Source organism: Phocoena sinus, chromosome 12 (assembly GCF_008692025.1).
Source record: "Phocoena sinus isolate mPhoSin1 chromosome 12, mPhoSin1.pri, whole genome shotgun sequence".
Classification (NCBI taxonomy): domain Eukaryota; kingdom Metazoa; phylum Chordata; class Mammalia; order Artiodactyla; family Phocoenidae; genus Phocoena; species Phocoena sinus.
The window spans coordinates 42,326,827-42,348,681 of NC_045774.1; the positions used below are offsets into that span (position 1 = coordinate 42,326,827).

Below are 21,855 nucleotides of genomic sequence, written 5' to 3' on the forward strand. Positions count from 1 at the left end.
AAAAGGAAGTGTGGTAAGTAGGACTTTAGTAATGTCATGGTAGGGTGTGGGGCAGGGGAAGCATTCTCTGGCCCTCTGACTTAGTCTTTTCGTGAGCCTGTGCTCCTGGACTGTGAACTTCACCAGTGCTTCTTAGTTTTTTCTTTCCCACCCTTAGGTAGGACAGGATGGCTAGAGGCAACTGAGTTGGATATTAACTCTTCCCCCATGTGGAAGGCTAGAGGGAGCTGGTTTGGGATTTTTTCCTTCTAGGTATGTTAGTTCCCTTCTAGGTAGGTTAGTCTCTGGTAAAGTAGTTTCTCCTGAGGACAGGCCTTGTTAAGAAGAACATAGAGCTTTGGCATTTCAGAATGGTTTCTTTTCTCCTCCCTCTGCTGGAAGCACAAAGGGATTCATTGTGAGGACCTGGTAGAGCTTCTAGTGGTATAATTCAAGAATATTGGGTGTCCCCTATGACTGGGTGCCCCTGGAGATTTTGATTCTCAGACCTTCACTCTGAGCCTCCACAAATTCATCAATTACAGTTCTGGTTTTCCTACTTCAGCACTGGTTCCCATGGATAATTCTGATCCAGTAAGTGTGATTTTCTTTATTTGCCTGTTTCTCCAATTTTGGGGGTTGCAGTTTGCCCGATAACCTCACTTCACTGACAGATCTAAGAAGAGTCGTTGATTTTTCAGTTTGTTCAGCTTTTCACTTGTCGGTAAAACAGGTTGGCAATTTCTGAGCTCATTATATGCCTGATGGGAAATTGTAAATCTGTATTCACTTTTTTACAGTTTCCTAGCCTATCCTGGCCATTTTTCTGGGTTCTAGACCCATCTCTTTGCCTGATGTTCATATATATTTGTATCTTAATATTAAATTGATACTAACTGGCATCTTAATATCAATAGGCTCTAATTGTAATTAAGTACGTTTGCTTAAACCTGTTCTCCCACATGACCTACTTACCTCTGCTCAGAATATGGTCTTCCCTGTTACTTAGACTCAGAATTTCAAACCTTTAGTTATCTTTAACATTTCTTGTCCATTCACACCTTAAAAAATAATTTTCTCTGAATCCTCTCATTTCTGCTTCCAGAGCTTCTTCCTTCTGTTCTCAATATTCTTGTTTAGCTCCTTGGTTTTTTCAGCTAAATAGGTTAGGATAATTTCTTAAAGTGATATATTCATATCCATTCACCATATCCTTTAATTCATCTTGTTCATTACTTCCAATTGTTATAGTTCTGTCTTGTCCTTTTTCTTCTTTTCTTTTCCCTTTAATCTAAAGTTACTAAGAGTTTACACACTATGGTGAGTGCTAGGGAATACAGAGATTTACAAAACAGAGTTCACAGACTTCTTAAACATGTTACTTTCTTGTTCTAGAACCATCACCGGATTCCCATTTCCTATGCATTAAGGTTGAATTCTGAACCTTGTGATTCTAAAGTATGGTCTCACGTAGATGTTTTAATTTTCTCTTATATTCCCCCCTCTTGTAACCTAAACTTTATGGGTACTCTGTGCATATATTCTGTCTTTTACCTTTTTAAAATGTTCTTTCTGGAATGCTTTTCTTCCTTTCTCTGTTCCTGCCAGAATCCTCCTTATTTTCAAAGTCTGTTCCAAAAGCCACCTTTCCAGTAAAGCCTTTTCCCTCATTCTCCCCATGCCCTTTTCATTTATCCTCCCACCTTCCAACACTTTGTACTGAAGATGGCTTTTCTTTGGCTGCCATACTATATTGTATCCTGTATATAATTATCTAAGGGTTTCTCTTATGCTTCTGATTAGAATTTGAGTTTGTAAAGGGCAGTGCCTGAGTCGGTTATCTTTGAAATACCATGCACATGATGAATGCTGTTTATATAATCAAAATTTTTTTCCTTCCAGTTTTATGGAGATATAATTGACATACAGCACTGTATAAATTTAAGGTGTATAGCATAATGATTTGACCTTCATGCATCATGAAATGATTACCACAGTAAGTTTAGTGAACATCCACCATCTCATACAAATACAGAATAAAAGAAAAAGAAAAAAACATATTTTTTCCTTGTGATGAGAATTCTTAGGATTCACTTTCTTAACAACTTTCATATATAGCATACAGCAGTGTTAATTATGTTTATCATGTTGTCCGTTACATCCCTAGTACTGGAGGTTTGTACCTTTTGACCCCCTTCATCCACTTCCCCTTCCCCCACCCCTGCCTCTGGTAACCACAGATCTGATCTCTTTTTTTCTATGAGTTTGTTTGTTTTTGAAGTGTAATTGACCTACAGTATTATGTTAGTTCCTGGTGCACAACATATTGATTCAGTATTTCTGTACATGACAGAATGATCACCACACTGAGTCTCGTTACATCCTGTCACCATACAAAGATATTCCAGTATTATTGACCATGTTCCCCACACTGCACATTTCATACCTGTGACTCATTGATTTTGTAACTAGAAGTTTGTACCTCTTCATCTCCCTCACCTGTTTGTTCTCTGTATCTATGACTATTTCTGTTTTGTTATGTTTGTGCATTTGTTTTGTTTTTTAAATTCCGTGTATAAGCAAAATCATATGGTATTTGTCTTTCTCTGTCTGACTTAACTTCACTTAGCATAATAATACCCTCTAGGTCCATCCATATTGTCGCAAATAGCAAGATTTCATCTTACATTATATCTGAGTAATATTCTGTTGGAAGGATAGATAGATAGATATAGATATCACCTCTTCTTTATACATTCATCTATCCATAGGCACGTAGCTTGCTTCCATAGCTTGGCTGTTGTTCACTGCTGCAGTGAACATAGGGTTGCATATATCTTTTCAAATTAAGTGTTTTTGTTTTCTTCAGATAAATACCCAGGAGTGGAATTGCTTGATCATATAATAGTTCTATTTCTAATTTTTTGAGAAACTGACCTACTGTTTTCCATAGTGGCTGCACCAGTTTGCGTTCCCACTAACAGCACATGAGGGTTCTTTTTCTCTGCATCCTGGCCAACACTTTATTGTTATTTGTTGTCTTTCTGATGATAGCCATTCTGATAGGTGTGAGGTTGTATCTCACTGTGGTTTTGATTTGCATTTCCCCTACGATTAGTGATGTTGAGCATCTTTTCATGTGCCTGTTGGCCATCTGTATGTCTTCTTTGAAAAAATGTTTTTTCAGGTCCTCTGTCCATTTTTTATTTATTTTTTGATGTTGAATTGTATGAGTCCTTCGTATATTTTGGATATTAACCCCTTATCAGATAAATCATTTGCCATTTATCTTCTCTCATTCAGTAGATGGCCTTTTTGTTGTTGATAGTTTCCTTCATAGTGCAAAGGCTTTTTAGTTTGATTTAGTCCCATTTGTTTATTTTTGCTTTTGTTGCCCTTGCTGGGGAGACATAATCCCCCTAAAACTGCCAAAACTGATATCAAAGAGTGTACTGCCTGTGTTTTCTTCTAGGAGTTTTATGATTTCAGGTCTTACATTTTAAGTCTTTAATCCATTTTGAGTTTATTTTTTATATGGTGTGAGAAAGTATCCAGTTTGATTCTTTTGCATATAGCTGTCCAGTTTTCCCAACACCATTTATTGAAGAAGCTGTTTTTTCCCCTGTTGTATATTCTTGCCTCCTATGTTGTAGATTAATTGACCATATAAGTGTGGGTTCTTTTCTGGGCTCTGTATTCTGTGCCACTGATTTATGCGTCTGTTTTTGTGCCAGTACCATACCGTGTATATAATTTTTGAATTGCATCTCTACCTTTTGAAAAAGTATAAGTTCTTCAAGGCCTAGTTCAAGTTCACTTCTATAAAGCCATTCTATAGCTACTACACATACAGCTATCTTAGCACTTAGGCAGTTTTTGTTGTCTTTTTGTGTGTGACATTTTATTAAACTGGTGGGACCTTGTTTTATTAACTGTTGACTCCCCTGTACACAATGCCTAACATATGTGCTTAGTAAATAGAAAAGTAATCTATTTCTTTACTTTCACATTACTTTGGTGGTATCACATTCTAATTTGAGGAAATATTTGTATTTCCTGCCCTCCTCTTCCAGGTTGTAATGCTGCAGGGGGAAGGGGAGGGAAGAGATTTTGTCTGACTCTCCTTCAAAACCTTGCTCATGAAAAGAATAATACATTTATTCATTAAGCAGTTATTTTTTAACATTTATTTTGTGCCAGTCACTGCTCTATGAAATAGGGATATAAGAGCAGCTAAGATGGACAGAAATTCCTGATTTCATGGACCTTAGTTTCTAGTTAGGGGAAGCACTCTATTAATACTTACTGAGTTTAATATTAGCTAAAAAATGATCACCTGTGAGGAAATATTTCTTTAGTTTTTATTTATTTCCCCTGAGATTTCACTTCTTTATAATGTACTTTTTATACTCTGATACTTTTTAACCAGATAATAACTGCTTTTTATTAAGCTTCTGCTGTGTGCTAGGAACTTTACATAACTTGTTGTTGGTAAGCAATTTGAATTGATCATGGCACAAAACTAGGACGCAGGAGAGCTGGGATTTATGCCAAGGTCTGTCATTAAAGGCTGTTTGTGCTCTTTGTACTGTAGGTACCTCATTTCTAATTTCTTTCCATTTATTCAAGACAGGTAAACTTTTAAAGTCTTACCTATGTTTTTTTTCTTTCTGAATAGCCACAGTATGAGAGTACTTCCCTCCAGACTCCATTTTCAGACCAGTCAACATCCCATTCCCAGCAAGAGGAGCTTGAGCAAAAGCTTGCATCTACTGAGAAAGAGGTTTTACAGCTCAATCAGTTTCTAAAACAAAGAATAAGCCAATTTAGTGAAGAGAAGAAGAAACTGGAGGAAAAGGTAGGTATTTTTAATAAAGTTGAATTGGGTCAAGGGCATTCCTTCAACATGATTTTTTTGTCATCTACTCTATGCCAGGTGTCATACCAGGTTTTATTTACATTGAAGTGATTAGTTTTACAGTAACTTTTGAGAAACCCTGTGCTATCTACAAAAATCCAGGCATTTTTTTTGAGAGATAAAAATACCACTGCGTATTATATTATGTCTTTCTAAGTAATAGTAAAGATTTTTATAAAGTTAGTTGTCTACACTGAGATGTGACACCAGTAACTGTTCTCCTTTTCCTTTTTGGGCCCTGTGTCTTTGTAATGTGGGATATGAAGGATTGGTAAATGAAATGAAAGTGGTCCTTCTTTCAGAAGCACATGACTTCACGTTATTTAAGCTGAAGCCCTTGATTCAGAATAAGTAGCTGAAAGCCAGATACCTCTATATACACAATACATCTATCCATTTATTTGACCTTTCTGCCTTTATTACAGTATTTTCACAGACTTCATCTCATTCCATTATAGTATCATTAAAGATCAAGTAAGATAAGGATACATGCTAGCTCTGATTTATTGAAGAGGCATAGATCCTTAAGCTACTACTTAGTTGCAGAATTGGTTTTAGATTTCTCTTGTTATACCCAGCTTATTATTCTATTAACTAACCTTCCCTTCAAGTCATCTTGAGGCATCACCATGATTTCTGTAGGCAGGTTTGGAGCTATCAATTGAGAGCTCATTGACATTTTTGAGTCAGTACACACACACACACACACACACGAGCTAAAATTTTTATCTTCCAAAAAACTGACAAATTTTACATGGTTTCTCTTTCTCAGCTATATGATGTATTTTATTGTGGCTAACTTGAAAGTACCTTGAAACAGGTACTGTTTCTTGTTTCTTTTGTGTATTTTTTGGGCCTTATCTAATACCACAATCTGGAGGGAGCTATGGAAATATCCATCGGTCGTACATAAGTGGGAGGGATTAAAATGTTTTCTCACCTGAAACTTGTTAATTAAAAGATTGTGTGAAAATTGTGACGATTCAGTGGATGTGGTTTTTAAAATATATTTTTATGTTTTATCTAAATTTTTCTCATCTTTTATTATTTTTCATGTGTATTGCTTAATAAAATCAGTTTATATGTTACCTACCTATCAGACAGCTCCTAATTGGATGTCTTCAAAATACTTCAGACTTCTCATGTCTAAAATCAGTTCTTAATTTTGCCTTCTGACTGCCCTATTCTCAAACGACATAAAACAACATTTTCTTCAATGTTCATTGCTGTGTATTCAGTTACTCATGCTAGAAACTCTTACTAAGTTAATCAAGCCTGTCTTCTAAATATATACAAAACCTGTCCAACACTACCAGCCTAGTCCAGGTTCTTAGCTCTTGGCAAAGCTTTTGTAATGGCCTCTTCATTGGTGTCTCTGAATTCACCCTTGCCCAGTCTACCTGTTCTCCTCAATCACTTTTGTTCTTGTTGTAATTCTATGTATTTTATTTATTATACTTTTAAAGATTGAAGCATAATTTGCATACAGTCAAGTGTGCAGATCTTGGGTGTTCAGTTTTTATGAATATTGCTAATAGTATACAGTCGACCCTTTAACAACATGGGTTAACTGTGCAGGTCACTTATACATAGATTTTATTCAGTAGTAAATACTACACAATTTGAGGATCTGAGGATGTGGAGGAAAAAGCAGATACAGAGGGTCGACTGTAAGTTGTATACTGCATGGAGGGTCAGCAACCCAACCCCCTTGTTGTTCAAAGGTCAACTGTATACCCATATAACCACTATCTAAAATGAGATCATAAACATTTCAGTTGTCCAAGAAGTTCCCTTGTGCTTCTTTCTAGTCAGTCTTATTTCCTTCCCTGAAACACTTTTTTTTTAAATAAATTTTATTTATTATTTATTTATTTATTTTTGGCTGCATTGGGTTTTCATTGCTGCACGCGGGCTTTCTCTAGCTGCGGCAAGTGGGGGCTACTCTTCGTTGTGGTGGGCGGGCTTCTCATTGCAGTGGCTTCTCGTTGCGGAGCACGGGCTCTAGGCGCACGGGCTTCAGTAGTTGTGGCATGTGGGCTCAGTAGTCGTGGCTAGCGGGCTCTAGAGCACAGGCTCAGTAGTTGTGGCACACAGGCTTAGTTGCTCTGCGGCATGTGGGATCTTCCTGGACCAGCACTCAAACCTGTGTCCCCTGCACTGGCAGATGGATTCCTAACCACTGCGCCACCAGGGAGGTCCCCGAAACACTTTTTTATCACTGTAGATTAGTTCTGAGTCTTCTTGGACTTTGTATAAATGGAGTCATACCATATATGTTCTTTTGTGTGTGTTTTCTTTCCCTTAATATCTTTGAGATTTATTTACGTTGTTGCATGTATCAGTAGTCTGTTCCTGTCTATCCTTGAGTTGCATTCCATTATATAGATCTCTCACAATGTATCTATTGTCCTGTTAGTGGATATTTGGATTGTTTGCAGTTTGGGAAAATTATGAATAAGGCTGCTGTGAACATTCTTGTACTAGACTTTATTTGGTATACATAGGTTTTCATTTCTCTTGGATAAATTCCTAATAGTGGAATTTCTAGGTCATTTGGTTCATAGTGTAGATGTTTAACTTATAAGAAACTACCCCAGTCCTCCCAAGTGTGTGTACCATTTAACACTTCCACTACCAGAGAGTGAGAGTTCCAGGTGCTCCACAGCCTTGCAAATCCATTCTTAATAGTATGGAGGAATGAACCTTTTAAAATGAAGATCCAGTCATTTTTCTTACTTGGTTAAAACCCACTAATGCCATCTCATTGTCTTTAAAATAAGAATTTAATATTTTCTGTGACCTGAAAGAGCCTGCCTAATTATATAGCCTTGGGCCCTTCCAGTCTCCCTCTGGTACACTGTGTCTTGGTATAGTGTCTTACAGTTGTTAAGCAGGTCAGACCTGGTTTCTGGTATAGGTTCTTTACATAAAGTGTCCTCTTTGCCTGATGACTACTTGGCTCTCTTTTCCTGCTCCCCAGTCACCTATTTATCAATATTTTATCAAGTCTCAAATATATTTTCCCTCCAACCGCTTCTTATACATGCTTAAAGCATTTTGTTCTCAGCACAAATTTGAATGTTGCTGTGTTTTTTATATATCTCTGTAAGTTTTGTGAAGGCAGGGATGTATCTGAATGTGTCACTGTAGCATATGTAGCACCAGCCCTGGTCCCTGGCATATTGAATGAATGAATGAACAAATGCTTTCAGGTGATTTTTGCCACAAAGGGAGAGAAGGGAATGAGATAACCCCAACAAAGGACTAGGGAAAGAATAATTAGAGATATCGAAGATGTCAGAATGGGTGCACGATGGACCAAATTCCTAAGGAGAAATAGGAGAATGTTGATAACAGATGCCAAGGTGGAAGAGTTCCTCTTGGAAAAGAAGAGAAATAGCCTCTCTGTGAAGTGAGACAATTAAGAATGGACGTGTCTATACCAGTGGACCTTGAGGAGTGGGGTTAATATAGAGGGTAGACTTTGTGTCAGAGGACGTGGAGATGACCTGAGTTCTTGAAGGGAGTGTAGAAGCTAGGAAATTAGACTCATTGGTAATGCATCAACTAAACAGCACCCTGGGCCCACATGAGATTAGATTGCATTGTTTTCCTTCTGCATTTAGTCTCAGTAACCCTGATCAAGACTGATTCTAAGACAGAAAAACATTTAATGTGGTAAGAATAACAAGGGAAGTTACTCTTTGTTGAGCACTTTCTTTTATGTGCCAGATGGTACGTTGATGTACATTAAATGCATTTTCTTATTCAGTCCTAGTGTCACAGAAACCCTATGAGGTATATACTGTACCCCATTTTTAAAAAAATGAGGTTACTGAAATTTTGAGAAAAGTTAAGTAATTTGTCCAGTTGCATGTAGATAGAAGTTGTTGAAAAGCTGGAAGTAAAATTCAAGACAATTTAACTCTCCAGCTGATGCCTTGGTTCTAATAATAATTTATAAAAATTTTAGTGGAAAACACTTTCTCCCTAATCTATTTTGTTCTAATAATTGTATTTAAAATGAAGAAAAATAAATCTGTTTGTAAACCTCTTCTGAAGTGGGGAATTGCCTTCTAGGAATGATCTCAGTATTGCATAATACCTCCTTGAAATTTTACTTAACTTTTTATAACTAGAATAGGAAAGATTTATTAGTGGTGCCTCATTTACCTGTAGGTAATTACTGGAGTTCAGAATTCAGTAACCTCTGTTAATCTGCTAATCTGCAACAACATAAAACTTGGAAGTTAAAGAAAACAAAAAATAAAGAGCTTCTCATCAGTGAGCAGGGCTGGAAAAAATAAACAAAAAAGATCCAGTAATTATGTGTGATCAGCTTGTGGCCACAGATAACAGAGATGGTATCCAACAGGAGAGTGTTGGCCGAGATTTGTGATCCAGAGCACCAAGCTTGACATGATAGCAAAGAAGAGAATTGACCAAAGAAAAAGAAGAAACCTAGGACACCTTTGCATAGAAGACAGCATGACTAACTTATTCCAGTGGCTGCTTTTTGAGGACACAATTATGTCACTTAAACAATTATGTCACATTTAAGACACAAACAATTAAGTGTAAATTAGGGAGCATGTAGTAAAAATAGGCTGGTAGTTATGTTTGCTTCTGTAATTTACAGGGTCATTTGCTAAGGCAAGAGCAGGATTATATGGTCTTTCAGGTCACGACCAGGGCCAACAGTCTGTGAGTTCTGATAGATCAAAAGTTAAATTGTCACACCAGCATACTTGATTTTAGTCCTAAGAAAGCCCAAATAAAAGGTTTTGTCCAGGGCTTCCCTGGTGGCGCAGTGGTTGAGAGTCCGCCTGCCGATGCGGGGGACGCGGGTTCGTGCCCCGGTCCGGGAGGATCCCACGTGCCGCGGAGCGGCTGGGGCCGTGAGCCGTGGCTGCTGAGCCTGCGCGTCCGGAGCCTGTGCTCCGCGACGGGAGGGGCCACAGCAGTGAGAGGCCCGCGTACCGCAAAAAAAAAAAAAAAAAAAAAAAAAAAAGGTTTTGTCTGTTTTACCATTGTTACTCCTTACCCAAGGACCTAAGTGAATCCTAACATTATTGATGGAATGAATAGATGAAATGCGATGTCATTTGTTTCTCCAATTGAAATTGGGGTTTTTTTTTCTTTTTTTTTAAAATCTTTATTGGAGTATAATTGCTTTACAATGGTGTGTTAGTTTCTGCTTTATAACAAAGTGAATCAGCTATACATATACATATATCCCCATATCTCTTCCCTCTTGCGGCTCCCTCCCTCCCACCCTTCCTATCCCACCGTTCTAGGTGGTCACAAAGCACCAAGCTGATCTCCCTGTGCTCTGCGGCTGCTTCCCACTAGCTATCGGTTTTACATTTGGTAGTGTATATTTGTTTTGTGTTTTGTTTTTCCAATTGAAATTGTTTTAATAAAAGTTTTTATACATTGGACCTGAAATATGTTAGATAAGGCATGAAAGAAACTGGATTGTGGACAAGCATTAGCTTTAATAAAATTTGAAAGAGTAATCCGTTATACTAATTACTCGTACTTTTTTCCCTGGTGAATATGAGAAAAGGCTGTAAAGATATTTTAGAACGCTGTAAGCTTCTGAAAGAATGTTAAATGTTTGGAAGACTGGTAAATTAAAGTAAATGTGAGTCTGGAGTTTACTTTTTAGGCAACTATTTGTATATACATTGTTTTTAATTGATCTTGATTATGAAAGAGCTTTAGAGATAGTATATCTACAAAATTTAAAGATCGTATGTTTCAGGTGGAAAGGTGAAAAAAAATAGTACATAAAAGTCTGAGGTTCAACCTACAGAAATTGGGATTTACTAAAGATCATGAATTGTATGTATTCCATAGTAGGTGTTCAATTAGCATATTTCATCAGTCCTAAGATGACATTAATGGTAAGGCACATCTTTATTTTGTATAGTAAGAGAATATAGTACAAGTTCAGTTTGACACAGTGCCTTAACAATAGTCTTGCTTGAGGTATGAATTAGTCTCACTAGTCCCATTATTTGTCCCTAAGTATTTGGTAATTTTGGTGAGTGCCCTGGCTTTGATTGCTTTGCTTTAGTGCATGATAAGCGATTCCTTTGTAAGTCTGTAAGTAACAAAACAGCTTTAATTACTTATAGATATCTTCCTTTCTTAATTCACGTAAAACATTGCATATAACTTTGCAATAAATAAGAAATTAAAGTCATCCTTCCAGAGATGAATACTTGCTTCACTGATTTCTCAGTTGTTCCCTGAAACTGTCTTTCTGGGTACCCAATAACATTTTTCAATGCCAAATTATAATGTAATATTTCAAAGGTATTTTAAATATGATTTAAACTCAACACACTTTCAACATGTACATAATACTGTGGAAATGACAAAGATATGAATAACCTTGACCAAATTTGCACATGTGCAGGCAATAAAAACTACATCATTACCGCTGCCTGACTGCAGTTTATATCATCAATTGTAAAATCAAATAAAAATTTCAAAACTCTTGATTTCAATGATACAAGAATTTGAAAAAAATGTGAATCTTCGAATCTATGAAATAAGATAAATCATACTTAAGTTGGAAGTGGTGTTAACTATATCTGGAATAGTTTGTGAATTCAGTGATGCCTAAGATTAGAATGTTGGCTTTTATATTACTGGTTTTTGACAAAACCACTGAAGCTTCATAATCTTTTTCTTTAGCTTAAAACCAGAGATAGATACATCAGTAGCCTGAAAAAGAAGTGCCAGAAGGAATCTGAACAGAATAAAGAAAAGCAGAGAAGAATTGAGACCTTAGAAAAGTATCTGGCTGATCTTCCAACTCTTGATGATGTACAGAGTCAGAGTCTACAGGTAACATGAAATAAAATTCTGATCTTTAAATGAGAGGGAAACATATTCTTTTTTAAGTTGACTCTTTAGACATTTCATTTTTATAATTTTTCATTCATTTTGTAAATTTTTATAATTTAAAATTTTAGTTGTATATTTGGCTAATTGTAAGTTAAATCTGTGTGCTTAATTGCTGTTTTTAGGATTAACTTTAATTAGAAACTTTGTTCATCTGAGCATGAATAGATCTTTCTTGTCCTTAATTAATATGCGGTTTCCTTCCTAATGAACCTGTCTTAACTCTCTCACTTACTGTTCTACTCTAAAAGGTAGTTTCTAAACCAGTGACACCCCACTGCATGCACACACACTCATGCACCTCAGTTCTGACTTTTCCCAGTATTCTGTGGGATCCACCAAGGCTTAACAAGACCTTTTTTTGACCATCTTTCCAGATACTTGTTTTGTTTTCATCATTCTTCTTAATCTTTCTATAAATTCTTTCTTATACTTTAATCTATGACCTCCATTCACTCCTCTGACTTCTCTTCTGGCCATTTTCCTTTCTTAGCAGTACCTCATCCAAAGTCTTTCTACTAACTCTGGTGAGGCCTATCCTCTTGAAGCCTTATTTGTAAATCCATTAAACCTACTCTTCAGTCTTTTCTCAAAATCTTACTAATCATGGGACTTTCAGTTTTAGGACTCTTGACATTTGTGGTTAGGTAATTTTTTGTTGTGGGATTCTGTCCTGTGCATTAAAGGATGCTTAACAACATTTCTGGCCTCCACCTACTGGATGCCAATAGTGCTGCTTCTTCCCTTCCCCCTAAACCAAAAATGTCAGCAGACTTTTCCAAATGTCTGCTGGGGTGAGTGGAGGGAGATCACTCCCAGTTGAGAATCATTGATCTAATCCATGGAGTATCATTATTCTGTAGACTCTAGACCTATAATACAATCTCTGTTTACATTAATTTATAAATTGTAAAACTAACAGAGGGTGATATCATGAAGGAACTAAAGAAGGACCCACAGGAGCTTGAGCAGGAACAGAGAGGACTATAGATTTTAAAACATGTGTTCATACCACAGTACACCCATTAGGATGGCTAATATCTAAAAAAACAGAAAGTAACAAGCATTGGTGATGATGTGGAGAAATTATAATCCCTCAGGCACTGTTGGTGGTAATGTAATATGGTGTAGCCACTATTGAAAACCATATGATGGTTCCTCAGAAATATTAAAAATAGAATTACCATATGCTCCACGAATTCCACCTCTGGGTATATGCTAAAAATAATTGAAAGCAGAGTCTCAAACAGGTGTTTATTCACAATGCATGTTCATAACAGCATTATTTACAATAGCCAAACGGTACCTCAAGTGTCCATCAGTGGGTGAATGGATGAGCAAACCGTGAGTATACACACAATATAGCCTTAAAAAGGAAGGACTTTCTGACACATGCTACAACATGGGTGAACCTGTGGACGTTCCGCTAAGTGAAATAAGCCAATCACAAAGATAAATATTGGGATTGGCATATGTATAAGATGGGTAACTAATAAGAACCTGCTGTATAAAAAATTAAATAAAATAAAATTTTAAAAAATGATTACAGTAATTATTTTAGGAATTGAAAAGGAGACATTTAATTTAAAAAAAAGAAAAAAAGCAAAGATAAATAGAGTAAAGATAAAGAAAAATAGGTATGAGATACCTAAAGTAGTCAAATTCATAGAGACAGAAGGTCAAAGGGTGATTGCCAGGGGTTGAGGGGAGAGGTAGATGGACAGAGAAGTAGATGGGTAGAGAGTTTGTTTTGAAAGATGAAAAGAGTTCTGGTGATTAGTTTACAACAAAGTGAATGTACTTAACTCTACTGAACTGTACACTTAAAAATGGTTAGGATGGTGAATTTTGTGTTAGGTATATTTTGCCACAATTAAAATTTTAAAAATATCCCCAAATTGAGATCATTCACTTTTCTCTGTCTTCTAGAAATTTCTGACCCTATTCTCCTCTTCTCCATAATCTCATTCTCTCAGCTCCCTTTACACAAAGGAAGAGATAAAGTGTTAAGTGCTATCCATGAAATGAAGATAGTGTAATTTTAACCATAAGTCTATTAATTCTTGAGAACCCAGTATCAGTTTCTAGTAGGAACATATTTAATATTCTTTGTGTCATGAACTTTAAAAAATTTCTCTTTAGCTGCAAGTTCTAGAAGAAAAAAACAAGAATTTGCAAGAGACTTTGATGGAAATGGAAAAAAGGCTTGAAGAGTTCAAAAAACAGTGTCAAGAAAATGAGGCACAGCTAATATGCCAGAAAAAGAAAGAAAAGGAGTTGGTAACTACAGTTCAGAGGTAAGAAAACCTTCAGTTATTCTTTTATGTTATTTTTAAGTTATTCCTTATTTGTCATAAAGCATTTCACTTAAAATATGTTAATTTATAATTAGAACTCTATTATTTCTCTTAAAGATGTATTATTGAGAACCAGAAGTATTATGTCATCGAAACAGGTTGTCTCAGTTGTGATTTAACAATGCGATGCAACATACTGACATCTTGGTTTTAGATAAGAGTAGGTTTTAGATGAGAATAGTTTTCTAAAAAAAAAAACATCAGTTGAAAACTGGAAGCATTAATACAAACCCTTTATCTAATGGCTTTGTCAAAGAATAAGTAAAAATTCTAAGTAACAAAAAGAGGGGCAGCCGGACTGCACTCCTTAATGGGACATGTCAAAGTGAGGTAATTGGCTCCCATTTCACCTGACTGCAGAGTAACAGATGTGGCCGTTTGCCATGCACCTTCCGGGTTTACTCACATATCTCTTGCCTCACAGGTCTCTTCGAATTTAATACAGTTAGAACTGCAGTGAATATTATTTGTTAGTATATTTTGTTAATGTATTTAAGCTGGAAAATTAATGTTGGATTCATGAAAAACCTAGAAAACTATGCTATATATGCATCTACATGTGCACTGTTTTGTAGAACTTAAAAAACCTTAATAAATTATCAACTATAAGTAGATAACACTATCCTGAAGAAGAAGACAACAAAGCAGCAAAAAACTAAATTTAATAAAGACACTCTTTATGCTTCTATCAATTATATATAACTCAATGTAATTCACGTTTTTAGTCAAAATCCTCCTGATAATTCCATGTTAATATTGCTTTACTGCTATTTTCGAAGTCTTAAATATGCCTGGTCTACTTTTTTTCCCTAGATTTCAGTGCAGAAAACCTCTCATTTCTGGGACAATTCAGTCTTCTGTGTTTCTAATCTCAGCTCCAAAAAAAGTCCATATACCTTTGACTCTACCTTTATTTTTCTCCTGTTTTCTGCTTTCTTGGTCTTTAATTTCTTTTTATTATTCCACATCTTATATCCTATTCTCCAGTCTCAAAACAGCTTCCTGACCTCCATTAACTCAACCACATATCTTTTTCTTTAATCTTATGACAAAATGAAAAGAGGTAATGCGTTTGTTCTGTTTTATAGGGCATTACAATCATAAACTCAAGCTGTGTTTTATGAGTAGAACTAGGAACACCTGAAAATAATTTGTTTTGTTCCATTGTGTGCTTTTACATATTTAATATCATTTCATACCTTCTCTTTTATTAGGTTTTTGGAGAGCATTGAGCCTAGTATTTGTGATTTGGAAAGATTTAGTATAGTGTATTTGAGAATCCATTTTCCATATGCTAAACTTTACCTTGATACTCTCTGATATGACATCATCCCAGGAACTTTCTCTTGATTTCTAATAGATATAAGGGACTGAAGAAGGCCTTCTAAAATTCTTCAGTACTTGTATGGCTGTAGTGTCAGTTGACTTGGGCGTAGGAGTGTTATTTCAGTTTCCTCAGCTATATGATGTAGTATGCCTTAAGTTCCAGAAGAACTTAAGATGTATTATGTGACTATAAATTATATCATTACATTGATCTGTTTTTATATAATATTACAAGTTTCCTGCTTTGTGAATACGTAGAACTTTGGGGATTTAAAAATGAGATAAGAAAACTTTTCCATTTAGAAATGAAAATCTAAGTAAAATATGTGGAGGGGATTCCTAGTATTGTAATAGTTGGTACCTTTGCCGTTAAAGAGATTTATTACTTTTCTAAGTGAGCATGCTTCATAACATAAACAAAATGAGAATATATACATGAAAGAATACTTGATATTTTTACATGACAGAGTATATTTTTCCCTCCACATCACTGGCTCTTTTGTTTTCTTTTTAATATGAGAGCCTTAATGGTTTTCATGTAACTTATTTTTCTTGTAATGTTATAAATACATAGAAGTAGTGTCTTCACACTGAATTGAGACAAAAACTTATTCTGAGATAGAAATAATGTATTTTTTTACTTTTAGACTGAAAGAGCAAATACTTTTATGACAAGTAACAATATATTACAAATCAGTACAGTACATTCATAATACGTAGAAACTTCTCTGGTGCCATTATTTATGAACACATCTGAAGCCCTTATTGTACTATTTAAGACTGTCAATTCTTTGTCTACAGACTAGATATGGCAGTTTTTCTTTTTGGGCGGTGGGTGGGGAGAGAGAAAACACGATAGCCATGATACTTGAAAGAAGAAAAATAATGAAAATATCAAAATCCACATTATGACAAGTCTGTTTCTTTTAGTAGGCTGCAACTCTTGAGTATGATTACAGGCTAAAGTAGAACTATTCCTAGGTGTCTTTGCTGTTATGTTTTGGTTTTGGTCATTGTTTTTAATAGCATAGTTTCTTTTAACCCAAACAATACTGTTCTTCCTTTCTCAAAGCTAACGTCCACCCTGCTCCCTGTCTTTTATTCTTAATATACCAGAGGGGCTTCCTTTTGTTGTTTCCTCTTCTAAAATGCAACTCTGTGCCAAGCATAGCATAAGAAACTGTTAGGTCAAGGAATAAATATATTGGATTGTTGCTTTTCAAAGAGAAGGCCCCACTCAGCATCCAGTGCAAACTCTGGTCACCACAACACCAATCACACCCATTAGGGCAGCACACACTGAGGAAAGACGTGGCAGAGCATCCATACTAATAACAGCCCTCGCATCAAAAATGTTAGACGCATGCAGGCTATACAGGGATGCTCCCACAAAAACAGCCCTTCAAGACCACTAGGTAACTGTTTCTTCTAAACTCATACAGTCAGAGAAATATAAGTAAAATGAAGAAGCAGAGGAACCACTCCCAATGAAAAGATCAAGAGAATTCCCTGAAAGAATAAAGAATGAAACTGACCTCTCATCTACTAGATCCCAAGTTCAAAAAGGAGGTAGTAAAAATGCTGAAGGAAACAAGAAAGGTTATTGATAGAAATGCAGATTACTGTAAAAAGGAACTAGATTGTTCCTCATATTAATGAAGGAGAAGTGTAATTCTGCTGATTTAGTCAACAATTATCTTTACAAACAAACTTTTGCTGAACTCAAAATGCAGGACAAAAGACGTGTATCCGTATTCTTAGGCTCCCTACCATAATCATCTTAATCAAGGAACTCTCCTTTGGGGGAGAGGGAAAGAACACGGCTTAGATTGCAGAGCTCAGATTAGCGTCATGAAGGACTTCACCAGGGCCTAATGTTGTCACATACTAAGCAACTTTTGACTCTGGTCTCGTATTTGCTATTTCTGAAAAGATATTCTGCCTGCATTATATTTCTTATTTGTATGAAATATAGGTACTCAAACTTAGTCATCTGTTGTCTGTAGGTCTTGATTATTGCTTGCTTAAAAAATATTATAGACGCTAAGAAGAGACTTCATTCATCTACCAAAATCAGCACAGAGAGCTTATTCTCTTCCTATAATTATTTCTTTCTAAAACAGTTTGCAGCAAAAAGTAGAAAGATGCCTTGAAGATGGAATTCGCCTTCCCATGCTAGATGCAAAACAGCTTCAGAATGAAAATGATAACCTGAGAAAACAAAATGAGAATGCTAGTAAGGTCAGTATATGTCTTTAATAATGAAATTTGATAGTGAAATCTATACTATATGGATACGTGCATAGATATATAATTTATCTAGTTTATTTGATTTATATTTTTGCTAATATTTATATTTAGATATATTTAATATTTAAATATAAATATATAATTTATATTTATTATATTTATATTTTGCTAATATTTAAGAGCTCAAATTTTTAGTTTGAATGTTTTTATTAGGAAAGAAAATAGCAGTTTAAGTAACTTTAATTTAAATTTAAATAAAAGCCAAACTAAAGTTATATTATTTCTTAGCAAAAACAAAAGTATATCTTTTTCCGTCCTAAATTATTCAAAATCTGTCTCAAACTTATTTTTATAAATTGTAAAGATTAAAGTTTTATCAAGAGCTAGAGTAAGACATTTGCAGTTTTACCTATGTGTGATCCAAATCATACGGCTGTTTAAAGGATACTTTGTATGAATACTTTTGTTAAAAAAAAACCCCACACACTTTGATTTAAAAAAAATAAATTCATAATTCCCTGTGCTTTTGTTTTCTTGAAATTTGGTACTTCCAAAAAAGCAATGGAAAAAAAATTTGATTCAGACTGATATATTTCCTATGTTGTAGATAATAGACAGCCAACAAGATGAGATTGACAGAATGATTTTAGAAATTCAGGTAAGGAATACTTCGTGCTTATTTTAATTTAGCTGTATGCTGATTTACTCTTAGTAATTGCATATCTAAAAAATATCAAAGCATATATGTTTTTGTATGAACATATTAATAACACTTGAGGTGACATTGCAAATTCTTTAATATTAATCTTTCAGTTCTTTAGAATGAAAATGATACTTGGTAAATCAGTTCTTCAAAAACTGTGAAAATTATTCTTCTCTATTCCTTACCTCTCCTCTTTTCAATTGGGTGCAGTCTATCTCTACTACTGAGAACACATTTGGTTAAGGTCATCAGTGATCTAAAATTAAAGACAATTAACTGTTTTTAGTCCATCGTAACTCGGCAAGAGCACTCTCCCTCCTAATAATTCTATATATTATTTTTCTGTATTATCAAAGTATGACACTAGAGCTTAGGGTATCTGACCCAAAATATAAACCAAAATTTGTAGATTAAGTGGATTTTCATTCTTTTATTGATTTGCCAGATATTTACCGAGCCCCTGCATATATGCCAGGCACTGTTCTTAGCACTGGAGATTCATCAGTGAACAAAGCAAGTCCCTGGCCATTCTAGTGGGGTGAGATGGAGAAAATGGAAACATAATGTCAAGTACGGATATGTACTATTATTTTTAAAAAAAAAAAAAAAAGGAGGATAGAGGGCAATGACAGATAGTGCTGCATTATATGCAGTGGTCATGAAGTTTTCCCTGAAGAAGTAATATTTGAACATAGTTCTGAATGAAGATAAGCAGGGGAAGAACATTCTAGGCAAAGAGAGCAGCCAGTGCCCTGAATGTGCCTGGTGTGCTCTAAGACAAGCAGGTAGGCTGCTAGTCTGGAGTACAGTGATTGTGAGGTATAGTGAGAGGTGACTGATGGTAGACAGTAGCCTGGGACCAGATCACATAGAGGTATATGTCTTTGTATTTTATTCTTTGTGTGATAGAAAACCATTGGACAAATTTTGCTGAATAAATTATTTTTATATCTCCTCATTTGAGTATTCTCAAAACTGGAAGTAAAAAAGAAAAACGTAATGGTTTGAGTGTCAGAATTTATGGACAATCTGCTTTGTCTTTTGGCCATATTAAGTGATCTATCAGTTTAGTCAAACACTAGTCCAGTTCAACAAGTGTGTGGGCTTATTGGATTGATTCACAGAGGTTATACTCTTTAGTGTGTATTCCTTCAGTTGTTCTGCAAGCCATTCGAATTATGAGATGGTTAGATTCCCTCAGCCATTATTATCTGACTTCTTATCATAGACCACAATGAAAGGAATTTCTCTTTCATTTGGTAACAATATCCAGGAGGTAAATCTAATAAAAGTTATCACGATACAAATTAAGGACAGTCAACTTTGTCCTTTGGCATTGAAATTTTGGTGGATAAAACATGTAGGATTTATTGTTTTTAATTTGTTTATTTGTAGGGTTTATTGCATACTCTCTCTCACATTATAGATGTTTAGTGTATATTTGTATTAATTGAAATGTGCATTTTCCCCATTTGTGGAAGCATCGTAATGCAATTTACTCTTACACATTAACCAAGTCTTTAGTCACATTTAGAGATGACTATATATAAATGAATATGTAGAAGAATATATAATTATGTGCCATTCCATTCTTTGTTCTTAAAATGCTTGAGTTAACATTCTTTTATTTCTTCAAATTAATTACAGAATGGAAGTCAAATTAATGAGGTACATTTATTTCCAAATATTTGGGCCCAGACAGTATACTCATTAATTCTATTGTCTACCTTTGGAAGCAAAGCCTATCTTGTTTTGTTTTGTTTTGTTTTTTGTTCTTAGCCATTGTAACCATCTAGGTTTATAGGTCTAGGATATAGTTTCCTCACAGAGAGAGACAGCAAATGTTGATAACTGGCCAACTAAACTCCATGTATTTACCAAGATATTATTTGAAAATATCTTGAAAATTACAGATGGAAACAAATATGCCTCAGATAATGAGAAAATTTTTTGCTTAACATTACTTGTTTAAACTTGTTATTTTGGGGCCCTCACAGTTGAGAAGGCTAGGTTTTTTGTTTCATTTGTTATTTGGTGGTTTGTGATGGATATAAAAAGTGCGTAATCTGTAAAAACCTGAAATTTTCAGAATATTGCCTCTTCTGAAAAAATGAATACTAATCATTTACCTAGCATTGGAAACTGCAGAATCCTAAAGAGAACACTCTGGGTTGAAGAAGTATTCTTGTTGCTTTATGCTATAGTCAATGGGCATGTCGTCAAGTTGAACCACATAATAGAGCAATTCCTGTCAATTACTGATTATTTAAAGCTCCTAGCTTTTCCTTTTGCTTACATCAAGAATGGCCAACCTTAGTCCTATGTAGATGGTGATGTCCTTCCAACATGCTATAACTCTGTTTTATATTACTTCAAATTCCTTGGCATAGCCAAAATAACACAAAATACTTTATAATTAAGAACAACAGAGAACTTCCCAACCAATTTTAACATGAATTATGCATTTTAGCTATTAGTATAGTATTAAACTTATTGTAAAATGTCATTGCCATTGTAGTTTGCGTGTTTTGTTCCTCCATAGTGCTGGGAAGTTGTTCCATTTTTGGATGTTTAGTAGACAAAGCCAACTTAGTATTATTCGAGTTTCATGTTTCACTGCTTCTTTATGTCCCTGCACACTGTTGAGAAGATCAAATTTGTTAGAAGTTCGTTTGGCTGATTTGGAGTACTGCATTGCCTTGGGTAGATGCAGGTTATTCTTATAGCTTAAATTTTATGACACAAAAAATAAAATCCCTTGCCATGTTTACTATGTCCAGTTTATAGGCAGTAAAAATAAGGCATTGTTATAGAGTGAAAATGCTATATTTAAAATACAACTATTGAACTTCCCTGGTGGCTCAGTGGTTAAGAATCCACCTGCCAATGCAGGGGACACAGGTTCGAGCCCTGGTCCAGGAAGATCCACATGCCGCAGAGCAACTAAGCCCGTGCACCACAGCTACTGAGCCTGTGCGCTAAAGCCCGCAAGCCATAACTACTGAAGCCTGCGCACCTAGAGCCCGTGCTTCGCAACAAGAGAAGCCACTGCAGTGAGAAGGCCGTACACCACAACAAAGAGTAGCCCCCGGTCGCTGCAACTAGAGAAAGCCCGCGTGCAGCAACAAAGACCCAATGCAGCCAAAACTAAATAAATAAAATAAATAAATTTAAAAAAAGAAAATAAAATACATGTAGTTTACTACCTTGCACCAGAACTCAAATAAATACTTACCTGGTTTAGGTCAGTGGCAAGTTTATTGATTCACAACTTTGGAGGTTTGGGGAGAAATCAGTCTTCTACTAGTTATATTGTATTTGTTGTTGAATATAGAAAAAGTTTTACTTCATGTAACAGTATATGCTGATTTTGAAATTGAGTTCAGTGTTATAAAAACACA

The 21,855-nt window shown here is 35.3% G+C and overlaps 1 protein-coding gene across 1 annotated transcript in view; it reads left to right on the top strand.

The window, feature by feature from the left end:
- CEP85L (centrosomal protein 85 like) overlaps positions 1 to 21,855 on the top strand; it is a 161,968-nt gene that overhangs the window by 120,706 nt on the left and 19,407 nt on the right. The window contains exons 6-10 of the mRNA XM_032651320.1: positions 4,658 to 4,837; positions 11,609 to 11,761; positions 13,961 to 14,115; positions 17,625 to 17,742; positions 18,359 to 18,409. Of these exons, the coding sequence (XP_032507211.1) occupies positions 4,658 to 4,837; positions 11,609 to 11,761; positions 13,961 to 14,115; positions 17,625 to 17,742; positions 18,359 to 18,409 (657 nt within the window). The remainder of the gene's footprint in view (positions 1 to 4,657; positions 4,838 to 11,608; positions 11,762 to 13,960; positions 14,116 to 17,624; positions 17,743 to 18,358; positions 18,410 to 21,855) is intronic.